The sequence below is a fragment of the Rhipicephalus microplus genome, chromosome 3 (assembly GCF_043290135.1).
Source record: "Rhipicephalus microplus isolate Deutch F79 chromosome 3, USDA_Rmic, whole genome shotgun sequence".
Classification (NCBI taxonomy): domain Eukaryota; kingdom Metazoa; phylum Arthropoda; class Arachnida; order Ixodida; family Ixodidae; genus Rhipicephalus; species Rhipicephalus microplus.
In genome coordinates, this window is record NC_134702.1 from 225,655,386 (window position 1) to 225,674,767 (window position 19,382).

The 19,382-nt window shown below is 46.1% G+C and overlaps 1 protein-coding gene across 1 annotated transcript; it reads left to right on the forward strand.

The window, feature by feature from the left end:
* Positions 1-236: 236 nt before the first annotated feature.
* On the forward strand, positions 237-3,370 carry LOC119178280 (putative nuclease HARBI1). The gene is made up of 3 exons (XM_037429476.2): positions 237-696; positions 787-900; positions 1,394-3,370. The coding sequence occupies exons 1-3, from the start codon at positions 386-388 to the stop codon at positions 2,310-2,312; spliced, it is 1,344 nt and encodes a 447-aa protein (XP_037285373.2). The 5' UTR covers positions 237-385; the 3' UTR covers positions 2,313-3,370.
* The last annotated feature ends 16,012 nt before the right edge of the window (positions 3,371-19,382 follow it).

Sequence of the window (19,382 nt, forward strand, 5' to 3'; positions counted from 1 at the left end):
TTACGTGCTACGTCATTTCCAATCTTTTCTGCTGCCGAAGCAGTTGCGCTGCTGAAGGCCAAACTGCGCTGAGCTGTGCTAGTGTGGATCTCCATGATATGCAATATGAAAAAGCAGAATCTGGTCAGGAATAAAGATAGTGCCTATGAATAGCCCTGGTAAATCTAAAACGTTTCCTACTAAAGGCAGCACAACAAGTGAAAAATTATATAGGTCGAGTCGATGGCGAAACGTGATTCTTAAGGCGACAATACACTTCGACGTGACCCGGCGCGCGCGCGCGCGGTGGTTGCGCTGCGTCACGCCAGGTTGGCTACGCCGCGCCAGGCGTATGTCCGTCCCCCTACAGTTCAACGTCGCGCAGCTGCCGCAGCCGGAGTAGCGCATGCGCAGAAAACCGCGCCGCTCCGCGCCGCCTGTGGTGGAACATCGAAACAAATCTTTTCGCGCGCTATCTCTGTCGGTAGCGATCACCACCGCGGACCGGACTGTTTTCTCGGCGATGGCACGGACACAGACACATGCGGCAAGACGAAAGATTATTCTCGCGTTGTTGGTGCGTCGTCTGCGTCACAAGAGAAACAGGTCTCTCTACATAAGGGATATATTTGAGAAGCGTCCAGAGTATGGAGAATACCACCACCTAGTACAGGAGCTTCGGCACAGTGATCCTGAATATCATTTCAAGTATTTCAGGTAAGTGAAAACGTTGCTCCTTTCGGAATTGTGTAGCTTCAGCTCGGATAAGTATGTTATACGTAACTGTCATGCATTTGTCGCAAGCAGGATGACAAAGGCATCATTCGACAAGCTGCTGAGCCTTGTTTACCACAGGCTTGTTCATCCTCCAACTCACAGGAGACCCATTTCACCGGCAGAGAGGCTCGCGGTGACATTGAGGTAAAATATATGCTGATCATATTTGCTAGCAGTTAGCCAATGCGGCCACGAGCCGACGTGCATGCATGTGTACTGTTGTTCTAGAAAATTACGCTTTTTGCTGACATGTCGCAAGAATTCGTTTCCGTAATATGCTTTTTTTTTCGTGTTCCCTACTTTTCGTAATTTCGAAGATACGGAACCCACGTATTCACCTCCCTAAACTTCCCCGTGCATGACATTAAAGTAAACACTGGTTCGCGTTAACTTTTTTTTTCTTGATCGGTTATATTTCCGAAAAGTTTCACCGCGTATAATAGTTCTTCCTATGCAGCCTATATAGAGTCACCGACGAACTATTCTCGCTACTGTCTGTGGCCCTATGGCGTCTGTGAAACGCGATGCAGACATTAAAGAATATAATTATGCTGATGACACTTTCGTTTAGTGTAAACATGTATGTCAAAATATTTGAACCGTAATTATATGGACTGTTCTTTTAACAACTTTGCAGATTTCTGGCCACAGGAGGGTCCATGGAGGACATTGCATTGAGCTTCCGAATGCATGCTTCTACTGTAGCTAGGATACTGAAGGAGACATTACCAGCAATCTGGGACTGCTTGAGGCCCCTGGTAGTCGCACGCCCAAGCACACAGAGGTGGCGCGACATAGCTAAGGAATACCATGACAAATGGGATTTTCCAAACACAATAGGGAGCATTGATGGCAAGCATTTTGCGATCAAATGTCCTAACAAGAGTGGCTCCGACTTTTACAATTATAAAGGTTTCTATTCACTAATTATGCTGGCTATAGCAGACGCCAAATATAGATTTCTAATGGTGGACATCGGAGCCCAAGGCCGATATTCAGACGGTTCTTTATTCAAGGGAAGTCCCCTCCAGGCAGTTTTTGAAAAGGGTGCTTTGGGGCTGCCTTCAAATATTTCGCAGTGGCCACTTTGTTTGGTTGGTGATGCAGCCTTCCCTTTGCGGACCTACTTGATGCGGCCCTACCCTGGGAGAAAGCTGGATGATAGGAAAAAGGTCTTCAATTACCGCTTGTCGAGGGCACGCAGGTGCATTGAAAATGCTTTCGGCATTCTGGTCTCCCGGTGGCGGGTGTTTCTTGGAACGGTGCAAGGCACGCCAGAGCTCCTCCACAACATGATTCAGGCTGCCGTATGTTTGCACAATTTTCTTATGGAGGACACTGCCTACTGCCCTGACGAGTACAGCGACACGCTGTGCGGCGAGACGGTGCATGACGGAGAATGGCGCCACACTGTCACTGAAATTGGCACAAAGACAGTGCCGTCAAACAACCGCCCCACCTCAGCTGCCATGGCAATGAGGGACGAAGTAGCAGACTATTTTATGTCTCCAGAAGGTTCATTGCCGTGGCAGCTGAAGGTTGTCAGGCGATGCTAAAATCTCCTGTAAACATACATGCATAGTTTGTACCCTTAATGTTCTCTTCCTTTATTCCTAGCAGAATACAGTGCATTTAAGTACTGTGTTTTGTAAGACTGTATTATATGTAATACTTTAAGTATTTTTGCCGCATTTCTCTTAAGTTTAGCACTGCCTTACAAACAGATTTTTTGTGGATTTTTCATTGCTGTTTGTTTATGTGCTTGAACTATGTGCATATTTTGCTGGTTTTATACGCAGGCAATCCACCGCTTTTTATGTTACCAAGAATTGTAGTTTCATTCTTTTTCTGAGTAATCTCATTATTTCCGCATTCAGTTATATTTGTAACACTGTTTTTCAAGCACATTATTTTAAGCATTTTTGGCTCTTATGTGTTTTTTCTGCCATTTTTCTGTGGTGCCCCCTTTCCTAAGGTACCTTGAAATAAACAAATAAAGCATTCACGTTTTTTTTAGTCTTTCAACTAATACAATGTGATTTCGGAAATGTCACCCTGACAGGTTAATTTCAAACCCTTCTTGCATAGGGTTTGTTAGCAATGTACGCCAGTAAGTGAAAATCGATGACCAACAAGCTGTTATTTTGTTATATGTAAGCTAAAAGCACACTGTAGCGAATGTTTTGAACCGCGAGGCATTTGTGTGTCTTTTTATATCAAGTGTGCATGGCAGAGGTCTGTGAGCTCGTTGTTTTTAAAACATTTACCGCATGCATAGATAACATAGAGAGCATCACGTAGAAAAAATGGAATTTAATGATAACTTTTGAATGAAGTGCACAATAAATCAAGAGCAGTTACACTTACCTATGTGTTAATAACATGATATACTTGTGTGCAACACAGAGATAAAAATGCAGCAAGTGAAAAACAAAAATGGAGATATTCAGATAATTTTACAAACACACACACAAGGTGTACGTATGCGTGTTATCTCAACTGCCAGCCTGCGTTGTCTGCTTGTTCTGGGATGTTGCATTGGAAGAATATGAACAAACCTCTGAAATGTGTAGAAAAAACACCTGAGAATAAAACATTCATTGTCACGGTGGAATGGAGCCCTTTGTTTGATGCTGCATGAAGTCTGTTCCCTATGTATTAGACATATTGTGAAACTTTTGTACTACTATATACAATGCTCAAATACATTGCATGTGGCAAAAGTGAAACGTTTGATAAGGTGCACAATAACATGAAAAATAGGCAAAAATATCTGTCACATATTCTAAGACATTGCCACATTGGAAAGACAGACTAGACATGCAAAACAAGTGCACTTTTTAAAGCATGTCATGCTGGAAATTCGCGCAATAAACAGAATACCACTCTTAATTTAATGCCAGAAAGAGATCTTGGATAGTAATGGAACACACATCACCAAGAAAGAAATGCTCACAGTAACATACTATGTGGCGTTCAAGATACATAATGTTGTATACATATTGTCCGTGTACTGGCACTTAATATATTTTTTCACAGCATTGGTAAACAGCGTATCACACTTGCATTATATCACATTTGTATTCTCTGTATTGATAACCCGGCATGGAAGCTTAGCAGGCGAAGTGTAGCTCTGCGAATAACGATGGTTTGTTTCTGAACCTTGTGGCCGCATATGGATAGGGGCGAAATGGCAGAACACCCATGTACTTAAATTTAGCAGCTTCATAGTGTATCACAGGCAGTCAAAATTAACTCCATTTACAGTGTGCCTCATAATGAGATCATGGTTTTGGCATGTAGGAAACCATAAATTGCATTTGTATCGATTTGCTACTTTTTAATGCGATAGCGTTTAGGAATTGTTTCGCAGAATATTCGGTGTCGGCATCGCCCACGAGCAAAAAGAGAAGCATAACAAACAAGCAAGCAAGTAGACCTTACATGATTTCTGATGCGAACATAGTACATTTACGCTATCCTGTTACCTCTAGAAAACTTATAATTTTTAAAGTGCAGCAGTACTTAAAGAGAAAAAAACATATTCAAGAATTATCATAACCAAAGTTTAACTAATGTTGATGGTGTGCACATCGTTTTCTTCCTCCATTTCTGCAATCAATGTCATTATTCGTGCTTTGCATTTCAGTGCCACCTTACGTGGCATGTTGTCTAAGCTGAGGCCAATGGATATTCCAAAGGCCTCATTTTCTCCCATTTTGCTGTCGAGTTTGCACAACAGCTGCTCTTCAAAGTTGTCGTTCTTTTTTCCTTTTTTATGCTTTGGTGCAGCCTCTTGTTTACCGGTTTCCGGTGGCCGTTCTGCCAATGGTGGCGACGTTGCTGGCATCGATAGCTCCTGTAGGGAATCCATGGGACTTTCAACACCTGAGGGTGATGGCGGCGTATTTCCGATAGTTGCAAAGATGCTCTCGGCGATCTCGCCATCATCACCATAAGTGGCTGGCTCCAGACTGCATGTCATTCTGCAGAGAAAATGCATACATTGTTGTAAAGGGAAACAGGTGCACGACTGTCAACTAAAAGCATACTTCTGTCCCCTTTAAATTTGGATGCATCGCTCGCTCAGAATGCCGAAGGATTATTCGGACCAATAGTATCAAGTGTAAACTACAATACCGCTCTACTCACTTAAAAAAAAAAAAACGGGTTTCATAAGTGGCGTGCCAATCGCGGAGCCATCCACACGCGGATAACTCAGCTATGTATACTTCCAAGGGAATCGGCACTAGCTTTTGGCTATGGGACCGTACAGTTTGTGCCTATTTTGTATAACATATGTTTATTTTTATTTATTTATAAATACTGCTGGCCAGAGGCCAAAGCAGGAAGGGCAAGATAATACAGTCTTCATACACATTTCAAAACAACATCAACAATAAAGAAAGTGGAAAGCGTGACATATTTATATAAAAGCAACAAAAGGAAAGAGGGGGGAGGGAAAAGAGGAAATAGTTGGAATAGTTTAGAAAAACAACTTCAAATTTCAGCGTAAATAAGATCGGGAGAGTGTAAACTGCTTGCAGGCAAATCGTTCCACTCTTCAATGATACGAGGAAAGAAGGAAAATTTGAACAAGTTAGTACGAGCAAAATATGGTGTTAAAGAAAGTGCGTGTGAATGCCGAGTCTGGCGTGTTCTTAGTGGTGTGAGGTAGGGGTCAGGGTTTAGAGCAAATTTGCGGTTAAAAAGTTGGTACAAAAATTTGAGACGTAAGAATCTGCGTCTCGACTGCAAAGATATGATACCATTTGAAAGCATTACACTAGTTACAGAACTACCAGGCTTGTAAAGAGAATAAATGAAACGAACTGCCCTCCGCTGAATTTTTTCTAATGCATCAATGTTAGTTTTAGTATAAGGATCCCAGGCAACGCATGCATATTCTAATTTAGGGAGAATCAAGGATTTGTAAGCTAAAAATTTCACTTTCGTAGGAGCATCCTTAAGTTTGTGCCTTAGCATGCATAATTTGCGGAAAGCTGCGGAAGAAACTTGTTTAATGTGGGAATTCCAACTTAAATTATTCGTTAGAGTGACACCAAGATACTTGTATTCCTTAACTTCTTTAAGAGGTTGTTAGAGAGCGTGTAGTCAGTTAGTACTGGCTTTTTCTTGTTAGTGACACGGAGCAGAACTGATTTATCCAAGTTTAGTTTCATCCCCCATTGATTGCACCATAAACATATATTGTTTAGAGTGGACTGGAGAGCTGCTTGGTCATTAGAACTATTTATCGAGTTGAACAGAATACAATCATCTGCAAAAAGTCGAACGTTAACAGGTGGGTTTACACAATTTACTACATCGTTACAGTATATCAAAAATAGTAGGGGACCGAGTACACTGCCCTGTGGGACACCTGAAGTAACCGGCAGAAGAAATGAGTTCTGATTATTAATGCACACAAACTGGGAGCGATCAGACAGGTGGTTTGAGTTTCTTATATGTGTGCAATAAGAAATTCAAATGAGAGCAGAAATTTTGTCGAAGTACTCAGTGTTTGCTATTTCGTGCAAGGATTAAAGGGACAGTTGTATAGTACCCTGAACATTCTATGGAGGAGGAAATAAGTGGGCGCGGGCCGAGGCAAGTACAACAAACTCGTATATCTTAAGTGAACACACAAAAAATGTTACCGATGTGCACTCTGAAAACGCAAAACGAATCACGATCGCGTAAAGGGCACAGAAAACTCCCTCTGCTTCACTGCATGACACGATTGTGGTGTGCGGAAACCTTTATACAAGAAAGCAAGAAACCCAGTCATAAAAACATAGTCGTCTAAGTGTACGCAATATAAGCAGGTATGAATGTGATCACACAACTTCAAAAATGCTTAACTTACTTCCTCTGACGACCGCAGTGTTTGTAAAAGGCCATGGACTCTGTGAATTCCCAGGCCCGTCGAGACACGTAGCCGCTGCCACTCCTTTTCGTCTCTTCAATAGCTTTGAGTTCGCGAGTATACCGATCCCTCAGCCGCTTCCACAGTTTCAGGCACTCATCGACTGAAACAGGGGAAACAAGACAACAAACAGGCGCTGAATGCACAGCATGTCCGGACACGTATACAATGCCAGAGGAGGCACTGACAATACACACACGTGTGTTGCACCGACGTACCTTTTGAGAGGCCGGAGTACACACGTATCTGCTCCCACGCGTTGCTTTTTCGCTCCGCATCCCGGTAATCCATTCTTTTGGTGTCGAAGACACAAGGATGTTGCTGGACGGCGTCCAAAAACCTCTCGATTTGAGAGCCGCACAGGTCCGGTACGCTTGCTTGCGAAGACGCCATCTTCTTCTGACAGCTCGCCGAGTAGCGAGTCTCTACTTCGACGAGAGAGGGCGCTAGGCGCTAACTTTCTTGGCGTGGTCGGCGCGAAATGCACTCGGTTGCATTCGGCGCCGGACGACGCCAGAGCGCGCTAGATGCCGCCGTTCGCGTCGGCGCCAGGTGCCGCCGGACTATAGAGGGTCGCGTTTTCGCCAACGTAACGTCGCCATGACGCGCGCGCTACGTCGGAGTGTATTGCCTCCTTTAGGCCATCGGTCCAAATTTTGCCTGCTCTTGAACGCATTCAGTAAGGAATGACCTGTTCCTAGCAACTTTACGCGAAAAGTTGATCAGAACAAAGTATATCGACATGTCTCAGTGCTTGAGAGTTGCCCATATGCTTCACTCTACCGTCCCAACATTATGCATGTTCAAGGACGCTAATTACTATTGGCGTCATACAGCAGCTTATAGATTAAACATGTGGTGCACATGCATTTAAGCAATTGGCAACATTAAACTGGTTGCCCAGAGATGTCAAACAGTTGAGACAAATGTGGTGTGTTAAACTTTCAAAATGTACAATAATATTCCCTGCAGTCAGCGTTTCTTCTGTCCTTATCATTAACGAGTGCTGTTTGTAATTGTTATGAAATATTATTATTGTTGATAATTAATCTCATGTTACCTTAGATCGCGAACAGAAGAAGAATATAATGAAAAAATAGAGGCTGCTGGCACAGGTATACCACTTGGCACAGAACAGTGGGTACTGCTTAAAAAGCAGTGCCGGAAGGAAAGTTGCAGCTGCAGCAAAACAGCAGCAGAAGCAGGAGCAAGCAAAATCGGAGCGCCCTGCTACAGAAAAAATAAGTAGCTGCAGCAATCCGAGACCTGGCTGCCTCAGAATTCGAAGTCACTGGAAAGGAGTGGATGTCTGTCGATGAGGATGTACTGTCTTTGCATAATGAAGACAACGTGTGTAAGTATTTTGCTCCTTACTTAAAAATCAGTAGTTCGAATAAATGTTTTCATAGTTTAGCAGTTCAATGATTTTCAAGACAACATACGCTCAGCAAATTCACGAGGTGCCTAAAGTGGACGTGATCAACCTATTCAAATTGTTAAGTGTGATGACTTACACTGTGACATCATTAAGGTTAGTCAAGTATTGGAATGTAGCAGGCAGAACGAAAGAACAATAATTCCTCAGTATTACTGACCTTATAACGGAACAGAAAAGGTTTGCGTCCTGGTTCTTGCGAACATCAAACAGCAAACTTGCTCACTGCCTTGCTCAGATGTTTTATTTGGCCAGATGTACGTTTTCGTATATATCACCGCACACGTTCAGAATACTCTGAGGGCGTGCAGTATGTTAACTTATTCTATATGAGCGCCTGATTTCACTTTTTTGCACTCGAGCGTTTGTTTTCTACGCACAGAAGAGTTTTCCAAGCAAACGTGGCCGATGTGTCTTGTGTTGTGCATTCACTATTGCTCGTCATCTTTCAGCCGTTGCTCTGAAGAGAGTGAGGCAGTGAAGCTTAGGGCAATCTCATTTTAGTACCTCGTAAGCAGCGTGGAATAGAGCGGAAATGGATTATGATATTGTTAGCATATACCTTCTTCACATGTTCACAATCATGATCACAGGGTGTGTTTTCTTCATGATCATTGCTTGTGGGGACTCATCCATATATTGTACACCCACATCTTGAAGGCGATGTAGGCGAAAATGCTGTAGGCCCGTGTGCTCAGATTCGGGTGCAGGTTACAGAACCCCAGGTGGTCAAAGTTTCTGCAGCCCTCTACTACGACGTATCTCATATTCATATGATGGCTTTGGGATTTTCAATCCCACACATCAATCAATCACATCTTCAAGGCGTATTAAAGGCCTGACATCTTCTTCACAATGTGCACACTCGAACTGTCAGTACTAATTAAGGTATGCATAAAAGCATCAGATTATGTGTAAGAAACTGAAGGACAGCGAAGTGAAGCAATTAGACTTTTTTCTGATATTAAACAATATTTTAGTATTAAACTATGAAATGCAGTTTCAGAATGTAAACCTACTAAAATGGCTAAAACAAAACTTGATTTTCACTATAATTTATGGCCTTCACATTTTCACTAGGACCTAATCACTCATTACAGCTACTTGTCAGTCTCTTTGACTTTGGGCAAGTACTAAAACATATACATACTGCTTCTCATGTTAATTTAGAGCCTTTCTGGGCACTGAATTAGGGGTGCTGAAAACCTCCTCGGCTCTTTTTGGTCTGGGAACTTCTACCTCTGTATATTGACAGCTTAGATTGCATCTACATGCATGTTATCCCAGCTTATCCTGGCAAAGTCTAGAAATGAAGAGGTGTTACTTCTGATACAACCTTTAAGCAGTCTACACTTGCTCCAACCTATGCTACTGGCCAGTGCAAACATTATGTATCTTGCAGGCAATCCAAGCATGTTCACAACTCCCCATGCAGTCAAAACATTCAGTGGAGACAAAAACTCATTCCGTGCAGCTTGCATATACCTACCTAGATAGCGTTCGAAAACAACAGTGAGAATGACTGTAGCGAGAGAGCATGCACGTTATATTTTTCATGGAAACACCCCATAATGCTCAACATTTTGCAAATACATGAAAAAGGCGCGAGTTTCCCCACTTGCAGTTTTTCAAAAAAAGGCTGCAACATGACGAAAGGGCCCGAAGCAGAGACAGAGAAATAGAGAAGGAGCGGTTGGCCCTATAAAGAGAACGCCTTGCAGTCGAGGACTGCTGCATCACTTTAGAACGAGACAGTCTCACCTTGGATAGAGAGGTATACCTCCAAAATAGAGGGAGTGGGAAGAAACTCAAGAGAAGAAAAAGGAAGAGTGGCTTGCCAGGCAAAGAGAAAAAAATTCCGCCATATCCACGATGTGAATGATGATGAGTGGGCGAAGCTCCGGAGGTAAACCTGGTAAACCATGAATCTTCTGTACATTTTGCCCACTCGATTTTCTTACATCGCTTCCCCTAGCGTACGTCGCCGCACTAAATCGAACGATTGCCTTCCACCAATGACACGCGCCATATGTGACATCATTCCTATTTTATAAGATCTCGAGTCTTTCATCAACTACAAGTACCGCTTTCTAGTTTATAACATCTTGCATCTTTTCATCATCAGCTACAAGTACCACCATCTAGTAAACACTACAAGAACTAAACGAGAGGTGGCTACATACAGGAGACGGTACCGCTATCTAGTGAACACTGCAAGAACTAAACTAGAGGTGGCTACATACAGGGGACGGTACCGCCATCTAGTGAACACTGCAAGAACTAAACTAGAGGTGGCTACATACAGGCTACAGGGGACGCACAGCCCACGCCCTAAGGAGCTTCGCCCCTAAAAGAACAAGAAAGAGAACTCTATCTCCGGCAGCAGGGTGCCCTGATTGACTTGGTAAAGTCTGTCGTTAAGAACATCCAGAAATAATTATTCAGTGGCCTATTAAGGTCTAACCAAACAGATATTTACTTGTGTATATATTGTGGGCACTCAATATGCGCTTATTGTCATATATGCATCATCATAATCATCATCATCCGTCTGGGTCCCTGTCCTCATCTTCACAATCATCAACGCCTGTGTGCACGCTTGGTCTCAGACTACTAGTTCACTCCTGAGCACTTGGCTGAACAAACGCTGTCTCAACCCAGACGTCAAACGTGGTGGAGGTGGATTTTCGGTCCTCGGTCCTCTCCCACCTCTTTCAACTCCCTGGAGCTGCGTTCAGGCTGCCGATTGCCCCCCCCCCCCTTTCTGGCAGCATGTCACAGAACGAGCCTGCCGGCGCTGCTGTCATCGCTGCTGTCATCTCTCCCCGCCGTTTTCAGCCACGCCTCCTGTTTACGTGCACAGCCACCAGCGTGATCTACCTCTCCTCACCGGTCGTCGCGGAGAAGACGGGGAGGACTGGCTCGATGAGTACAGCCGCGTGAGTGTTGCTAATCGCTGGGACGATAGCGCCAAGCTCTGTTACGTCTCTTTCTACTTGACCAGTGTGGCGAAGACGTGGTACTTTAACCACATCATCGACATACCCGACTGGGCGACCTTCGAGCAGCTCCGTCACGTTTTTGGTACACCGGCCATTCGGTCCGCAGTCGCGAACCCTCGACACTCGCCAACAACATTCCGGTGAGTCGTACACGTCGTACATCGAGGACGTTCTTGCGCTCTGCCGGTGGGCCAATTCATCTATGCCCGAGTACGACAAAGTACGCCACATTTTGAAGGGTATAGGCTTTGTTGCCTTCAATGCCCTGGTTGCTCAGAACCCCGCTAACATAGCCCACGCCGTCACGACATATCAGCGCCTCGATACTTTGGACTTGGTTCGTACATAATCAGACATAGGCGAACAATCTAACAGACCTCTCCGTGACCTGATAAGAGATAGAATACGTGAATAGTTGCAGAACATGAATTTCACACCTTCCCCTACGTGTTCTCCCCAGTCTACTGGAGTGGCATTACGCGACCATATCAGGGAGGAACTGGCATCTCTGAACTCTACGGCTCACGTTCAGTCACCCTCGTCTCGGCCCATACGAACCTACGCGAAGGTCGCTGCTATGCCTCCGAGCGAGGTAAACACGACATTGCCACGGCCATCGTACGCGTCGGTCGCTGCCGCTTCTCCCCTCAACTTTCGTTCGGTCCCGCCTGACCCTTCCTCTGCACACCTGTCCGCACTCTCTTCAGGTACTCCGCATAGTTTCTATCCTTCCCCCTGGCGTCTCACCCAGTTTGCTATTACTGCGGGTGTCGCGGCCACATTTCTCGTTTCTGCCACAAGCGCCAGCGAGACGAGCGCCGCGGTTACGTTATGCGTGAACGAGATGTTTTTTACTATCAAGGTCAACGTGATTCATCACCTACACACCGGTCTCCCTCTCCGCCCGTATCGAGTGCACCTTGGAGCAGCCGGAACTCTAGACGGCGTTCACCGTCACCCTTTCGCCGCTCCTCCTCCCCAGTTCTGCCTGCCTCTTTCGTCACTGCCAGTCATTCGGAAAACTAAGTGATGCAGTTTCTGGGGCAAAAACTGCATTCCGAATTAGAACTGATATTCCTCAACCAGGCCCATGCAACATGATTTCGTTGGTAATGGAAGGAGTGTACGTGGATGCGCTGGTGGACACGGGTGGGGCATGTTCGGTTATGCGTGTTGATTTAGGCTGCTTTATTGAAACCTTCTCTAAGATTGCGCAGCCACTCATCAGACAACGCGTGACGATACCCTATTTCTGTGTACTGACGAACAAGCGACTGCATTTGCGGAATTGCAACATCTATTGTCTTCCCTCCTGTACTTGGTCATTTCGATGAGGACGCTGGCCCAGAGGTGTACTGACGCAAGCAACATTGCTCTCGAAGCTATCTTGGTGCAAAAACAAGATGAGACCGAACGTGCGACTGCCTACGCGAGCCGCAATCTATCACGCGCCGAGACCAACTATTCAACGTTAGAGAAGTAATGTCTCGCAGTAATATGGGCGATTACGAAGTTCAGGCCTTATCTTTATGGGCGCCCATTAATTGTTCTGACTGATCACCACGCTTTATGTTGGTTGGCTAACCTGCGAGACCCCTCTGGGCGATTAGCACAATGAAGTCTGCGACTTCAGGAGTTCGGCGTCACCATTATGTACAAGTCGAGTAGAAAGCACGAAGACGCCGACACACTATCACGAGCACCTCTGGAATTCAATCATGCAGCTGTAGAAGACGACAGTGCCTTCTTAGGGACTCTCAGTGGGGTGGCCTCCTCAGTAAGTGACGAGCGTACCCTGAGTTAAGGCCTATGATCGATCACTTAGAATGCAACATCGCGTCTATTTTTCGTCCACTTTCCTGTACGTGGCCGTCGTTTTGCTTACGACACGGCATAATATACAACAAAAACACTGGTGTCGACAGCAGATCTTATCTTCTACTAGTTACCCAAGACCTTCGTGATGACATCCTATCCACGATGAGCCGGCATCCGGCCATCTGAGATACTCACGGACGCTCTATAGGATACGACAGCTATATTTCTGGCCTAATCTCGCAGCTTGTGTCGAACACTACGTGAAAAGATGCCGCGAATGTCAGCGTCACATGTTACCGCCTGTAAAGCCTGCAAGCCTCCTACAACCCATCTACCCACCACGTACGCCATTTGACCAAGTTGGGATGGTCCTTCTTGGACCTTTTCTTTTGTCCCACTCCGGATACAAGTGGATCATCGTACCAACTGATTACTTGATGCGTTACGCTGAGACGAAGCCACTGCCACGTGTTACAGCATCTGAAGTCGCCCAGTTTTTTATGCGCCAAATTGTGCTTCGTCACGGCGCCCCGTCATTCATCATCACTGACCGAAGGACAAGCGTTTATGGCAAAACTGTTGGACGACATCTTCAAGATCAATTACACGAACCAGCTTAAGACAGCCGCATAGCACTACCAGAGTAACGGCCTTGCAGAAAGGCGAAACAAAACGATGACGGACATGATTTTATGTAAGTGGATGTGCAGCATAAAACGTGGGACGAGCTCCTGCCGTATGTAACGTTTGCGTACAACACCACAACCTAGGAAACGACAAGGTTCACGTCCTTCAACCTTGTTTACAGTCGAGACGTGCAAACCATTCTAGACGCCATGATTCCTTGTGACATCAATGAGCTGCTAACTCCTCATGTCGAGGTTTACATTCAACGTGCAGAGAAAGCACGTCAACGTTCACGCGTGCAGCATTGTGAAGGCGCCCGAAGGTACAATATTCACCATCGAAAAGTAACCTATCAACCTGGCGACCAAGTGTGGGTTCAAACTCCTCTTAGACGGCTAGGTCTCAGCGAAAAACTCCTGAGCAAGTACTTCGGACTCTACAAAGTATTACGACCGATGAACGAGGTCAACTATGAAGTTATTTAGGCCGTAAGCTTGGTAACGACCCTGCGCCACTCACCATGAACAGAGATTGTGCATGTAGTCCGCCTAAAACCTTGTTTTGCGCGGTGGTACTCGTTCGATTGTGCTCGGGCAGCAAACAATTTCTTTTTTGACGTTGTCCGTTGGGTATTCAACGAACTGTGAACTGTGTTAATGTTTTTTTCTTCTAACCAACCACAGACATGTTTTGGCATCTGCATATGCCCTGTGCACTATAAGTATTGTTTCTTCTTTTTTTCCATAAGAGCCCTGCTGTCCCCTTCTGTATGAGCATCGAGTCGATTCTCTAATGATTTGGGAATAGCGCCACCTAGAGTTACGAGCCAGAAATCCCTAGCTAGCCGAGAAGGGCAAAGGGTGCAAAGCAGAAGTGTGTGTTACCGCTTAGTTTTTAGATACACGCTCGTGTCTTTCTGGCACGCTGTTACTGTCTTGTCTCTACAGCTCTTGGTGTGTGACAATATTGCCAGTGACCGCACGCATGGGGCACGGGACCTGCGAAGGATTGCGCTCAGCAAGCTCAGCGGACTGCAGTTGTCGTTTCTTCTGTTCTGAAAGCCAGAAGCGACAGATAAATGCGGTCTTCACGTGTTCGTACGCGTTAGCCGTTGGCGGGTCTTTGAGGATATCCTGGACCTCGTCGGCATAACGTGCATCCAGGTGGGCGTCGACGTTGTCATAGCGGATCTGGTCTTGTGTGATGCGCGCCAGGGAGAACTTGGGCCTCGACCTGGGCAAACCATACAATGGGTGAGTCCACCCAAAACGGCGGAGGCTTCAGAGCAACGCGCTAGGAAGTAGCGTGTGAGGTAGCTTCTGTAAAGCTTCTGACGGCCTCGTTTGCGGAAGCGTTGCGAGCTTGCTGCTGTTGCTGGGTCAGTAGTTCCTGTTGGAGTTGTTGCACCTGATGGCGGAGAGTGGTGAGGTCTTCTGAGGCGGGCATGGTGGTGTGGTTGGTACATTTTCCGGGTCACCAGATGTGGGATTCGGAGTCGGTGAAGGACAGATCTCAACGTAAATGTAACGATGTTTATTAACATGGTAGCAACAGCAGGGCGATCGTGCCGATGCTGTGCTCGAACAGTTAGAGAAACAATCAAAAAACCAAGCTTGGTAGCTTGGGTTATATAACCAGCAGTGGTCACGTAAGGCTCCAGTGAAACAGCGTGGCGCTGTATTTTATTAAAAGCGTGTTGCAGAAAGTGGCCGCGTCACGCCAAGCTTATCAGTGACGAGACGAAGACTGTGCAGCTCTGCGCGCAGTGGTCGCCAAAAGCAATTACACATATGCCATGCGTAATCAGGTCTGCGGGATTCTCTTGTCCAGGATGGTAACGCCATTGTTCTGCGACTGTTGCACTTAAAATTTCCTTTATTCTATTTTGGGTAAGCTGATTCACCTGGTTTCCGCTTGCTCGGATCCAGCTGAGCACAGTGGTAGAGTCTGTCTACACAGTTACAAGGAAACTCAAAAAACCCGCGCATATGATGGTACTTCAGCAGGGTTACTCCGAGAACAGCGCCCATCAACTATACCTTCGGCAACCTGACTGATTTCGTTGGTGCAACTCCACATTTCGTCGTTGTGAGCGTAGTAGCACACTCGCCTCGGAGATTGATTGCTTCAGATAAGCACACGTACCATATGCTATGCGGGAAAAATGGAGGAATTACATGAACAGGAAACTGCAAAATAAGTCACTAGCCCACTTCAAAGGTCGAGCTACCACTCTTTAATTTGGGCATGTTCCTTTCATTGCGAAAGTCAACAGGGTAACATTCGCGCGCTATTAATAACTGTCAAGACCCATAAATCTAACGTATATATGAGAGTTTTGTTTCATAAACGAAAACATGACACCACAAAGTTGAGAAGCGACTTCAGCTTCGTTCGCGAACCCTGAAATACTATGACCAATTTATCTGCCGTAATGTCGGCACGTTAGTAAAATTTTTGGGTAACTGTAATCCTGGGCGCACACTACTATTACCAATCACGTTCAAGACATGTACTATTCATTACCTCATAACAGGTCGCAATGAACCAAAAGCTTCGTAAGTGATGACAATGGCTAGGAGAAATTTATTAGGAAACACTTATTAATGTTGTGAAATTCAAGAAAGTTTTGTCTGTTCATTTGAATTTTTAATTCTTTGTTTGTGTGCTGGGACCTAAATGTTTGTCTGCTGAACGGAGAGTATGTATTGGGTCTAGTGTCGCACCAGTGTTTAGTAACATTTAGAGGATTTTTTATCCTATGTGCACATAAAAAAGTAAACAGTACGACAGAGACTTTGTTCAAACAGTCGTGTGGTACGGAGATCACTTTTTAGTTATTGTAAAAAGTAATGACAAGTAAACTCGAATAACCCGTGGTTTCAAGGTGTTGAGGGAATGCGGTGAGGGCCTAAGTTTTACTTGCGAACTCTCTGTTGCACAGGAATCTCGTATTTTTGACGTAGGGATGCTCGTTTTTACGCGAGACCATGTTTGTATAGTAGTCTTGCCCTAACGCACAAGCCTTCACTGAGATTTTTATTCCATCGTTCGAAACTAGTAAAAAAAGGTATCTGTGTTTCATGCATTTCTTCTTTGTTTGAATTGTGGTACAAGTTGCAATATAGTTTTTAAAGACAAGTGCCACAACGAAGGCAAATCAATATACCCTACTTTTGTTTGTTTTTCGTTTGTTTATTTGTTTACAACAGTCTGCAAAAAAGTGGCAAGACAACTGAAGCTCGGCCAAACGAGAACAGCTGTTGGTAATACAGCCGCAACGACGAAAAATGTAACAGAAATTTCTCGCGTGCATATGCTTGTGCACGAAGTAATTAATGCTGTGAATTGCTACCCGGTTGCTGTTGTTATGACTGTTAATCACAAGTTGGGGCAGGTGTGTCGAGCTGTGCGCAGAAAATAAATTAAGTAATGTGTGACAATCCACTAACATGCATGGTGACACGTACCGAGAACTACGTGGATGGACATTCTATGTTAGTAGAGGAAATTCTATGTTTGGGCGATCACATTTCTCTAGAACAAACTAGGTTACATACCAGTAAACAATGTCACATAACTTTGACACTTCGAAGAATTCCATTCCTATATCTAATAAGTAAGTCATGTCCCTGCAAGAGACTCTATGTCGTATTCCAGAACGACATCCAGTCTTTATATCCCGGCTGCGGCGGCTCCATTTCCGATGGAGGCGGAAACGTTGTAGGCCCGTGGGCTCAGATTTGGGTGCACGTTAAAGAACCCCAGGAGGTTGAAACTTCCGGAGCCCTCCACTACGGCGTCTCTCCTAATCATATGGTGGTTTTGGGACGTCGAACCCCCATACCAACCAACAGTCAATCTATATGATCGGCAGATTAGCTAAATTCGTAACTACGAGTTTTTGTCTTATAGTGATGTGTCAAACCATGTTGGCCGGAATTTGGGGCGCTAAAAAACAAATGCTTGAGGCGAGTCCCGTTTCTGGAGGTCCCTTTAGCAAAACTTGATTCATTGCAATAAGCGATAAAATAGTATGCATATAAATTAGCATAGCAAAGTCAAAAATGTTCATTCCTTCTGATGCCGTAGCCGGCTAGCGAAAGGCTAGCGGGCCGTGTTTTGAAACCGCGTGCTGTAGACAGAGGTTCTGTGCTATTTATATTAACGTGTAGGATAACATAACTTCAATGTTTCTGCACAGATGGTTCTACAACGACTGCCGCTGAATCGGGGCACACACACAGTTTTCTTGCTTCGTTCGGGCGAGAGTGTTCTTAACGCCGGCGCCCGTGTTTGGAGGCATCGCCGCGACGCGCAGGCGCAGAAGCAGCGCCGACCCGTTTCGCTCCCCCCCCTCTACGCAGATAGGAGCCGTCAGGGTTGAAGACGTTTGTTGCCCCGCACCTGGCGTCCAAGGCGGGTGGTGTAGGGTGCGAGCCTAAGCGTTGCGGGCTGTTGTCGGCAAATTACGGGAGGCGTGAGGGAGTTGGTAGGCTCCTGGGAAAGGATGTTTGATGGCTTTAGGCAGTCGATGGAAACGCGTACATCCTTTCCACTGATTTGCACGGTGAATGTTTTGTCGTCGCGACAGATCACTTTGTAAGGTCCGGAGTAAGGTGGCTAGAAAGCTGCGCGTACGGTGTCGTCGCTGAGGCAGGCATGCGAGCATGTTGCCAGGTCCTTAAACATGAACGGGGTCGGCTTGGTGTGGCGAGCCGCTGGTGAGGGGCGCAGCGTGGCCAATGTGTGACGGAGTCGAGCGACGAAGTCTGCAGGGTCCGAGCTGGTTACATCAGAGGTCGGAGCGGAGAAAAGTTCTCCAGATAGGCGAAGCGGCGCCCCGTAGATGAGTTCCACGGGCGTGGCTTGAATGTCTGGCTTGAAAGTTGCGCGCGAACCGAGAGTGACGGCGGGGAGGGCTTCGAGCCAGGTTGAGTGAGGGTGGCATATGATGGCTGCCTTGAACATCCAGTGAAAATGTTCAATCATCCCATTGGCGCAAGGTTGGTAGCTAGTTGTCCGTGATCGCTTGAACCCGGTGGAGAGCCCGAGGAGCCAGAAGAGTTGAGATTCGAATTGCCTTCCTTGATCGGTGGTGACTCGATGAGCAGTGCCGAAGCGTGAAACCCAGCCGGTGAAGAAGGCTGATGCGACGTCTTCTGCGGTGATCCTTTTGAGCGGCCACAACTCGGGCCAACGAGTGTAACGATCGATGGCAGTGAGGCAATAGCGGTCGGGGCTGGCTGGTGGGAGGGACCAATGATGTCGATGTGGACGTGCTGGAACCGTTCCGTCGGGAGGGGGAATTCTCCGAGTGGCGACGTGACGTGCCGGGCGATTTCGGCACGCTGGCATTGAATGCATGTGCGTGCCCAGGTGCGCCAGACCCGTTGCATTGAGGGCCACGCGTACCGGTCAGTCACGAGGCATGTAGAAGCTCGGATGCCGGGATGACTGAGGCTGTGTAACTGGTTGAAGAGGCTTTGGCGATGCAAAGAAGGGACGTATGGTCTCACTCGTCCTGTTGATATGTCACAGTAGAGAGCGTCCGTTAACCTAGGAATGGTAACTTTTTGAAGTTGAAGGGAAGAGCCATTCTCGAGGAGCTGCTCGAGTTCGGTGTCCATTTTCTGAGCTTCGGCAAGGGTGTCGGTTGTACCGGTTGGTAGCTCGACGGCCGAGACGCAAGAGAGTGCGTCGGTGACCACGTTTTCCTTTCCGCTGATGTGGCGGATATCTGTGGTGAATTGAGCAATGAAGGACAGCTGGTTCTGCTGGACCGGTGGAAGTTTTTCGCGGCGTTGGGAGAAGG

Bases quoted from the DNA above. Each gene is read 5' to 3' on its own strand.
- LOC119178280 (XM_037429476.2), top strand. From the start codon at position 386: ATGCGCAGAAAACCGCGCCGCTCCGCGCCGCCTGTGGTGGAACATCGA. The intron at 697-786 runs GTAAGTGAAAAC...TGTCGCAAGCAG, and splicing joins TATCATTTCAAGTATTTCAG to GATGACAAAGGCATCATTCG. The intron at 901-1,393 runs GTAAAATATATG...ACAACTTTGCAG, and splicing joins AGGCTCGCGGTGACATTGAG to ATTTCTGGCCACAGGAGGGT.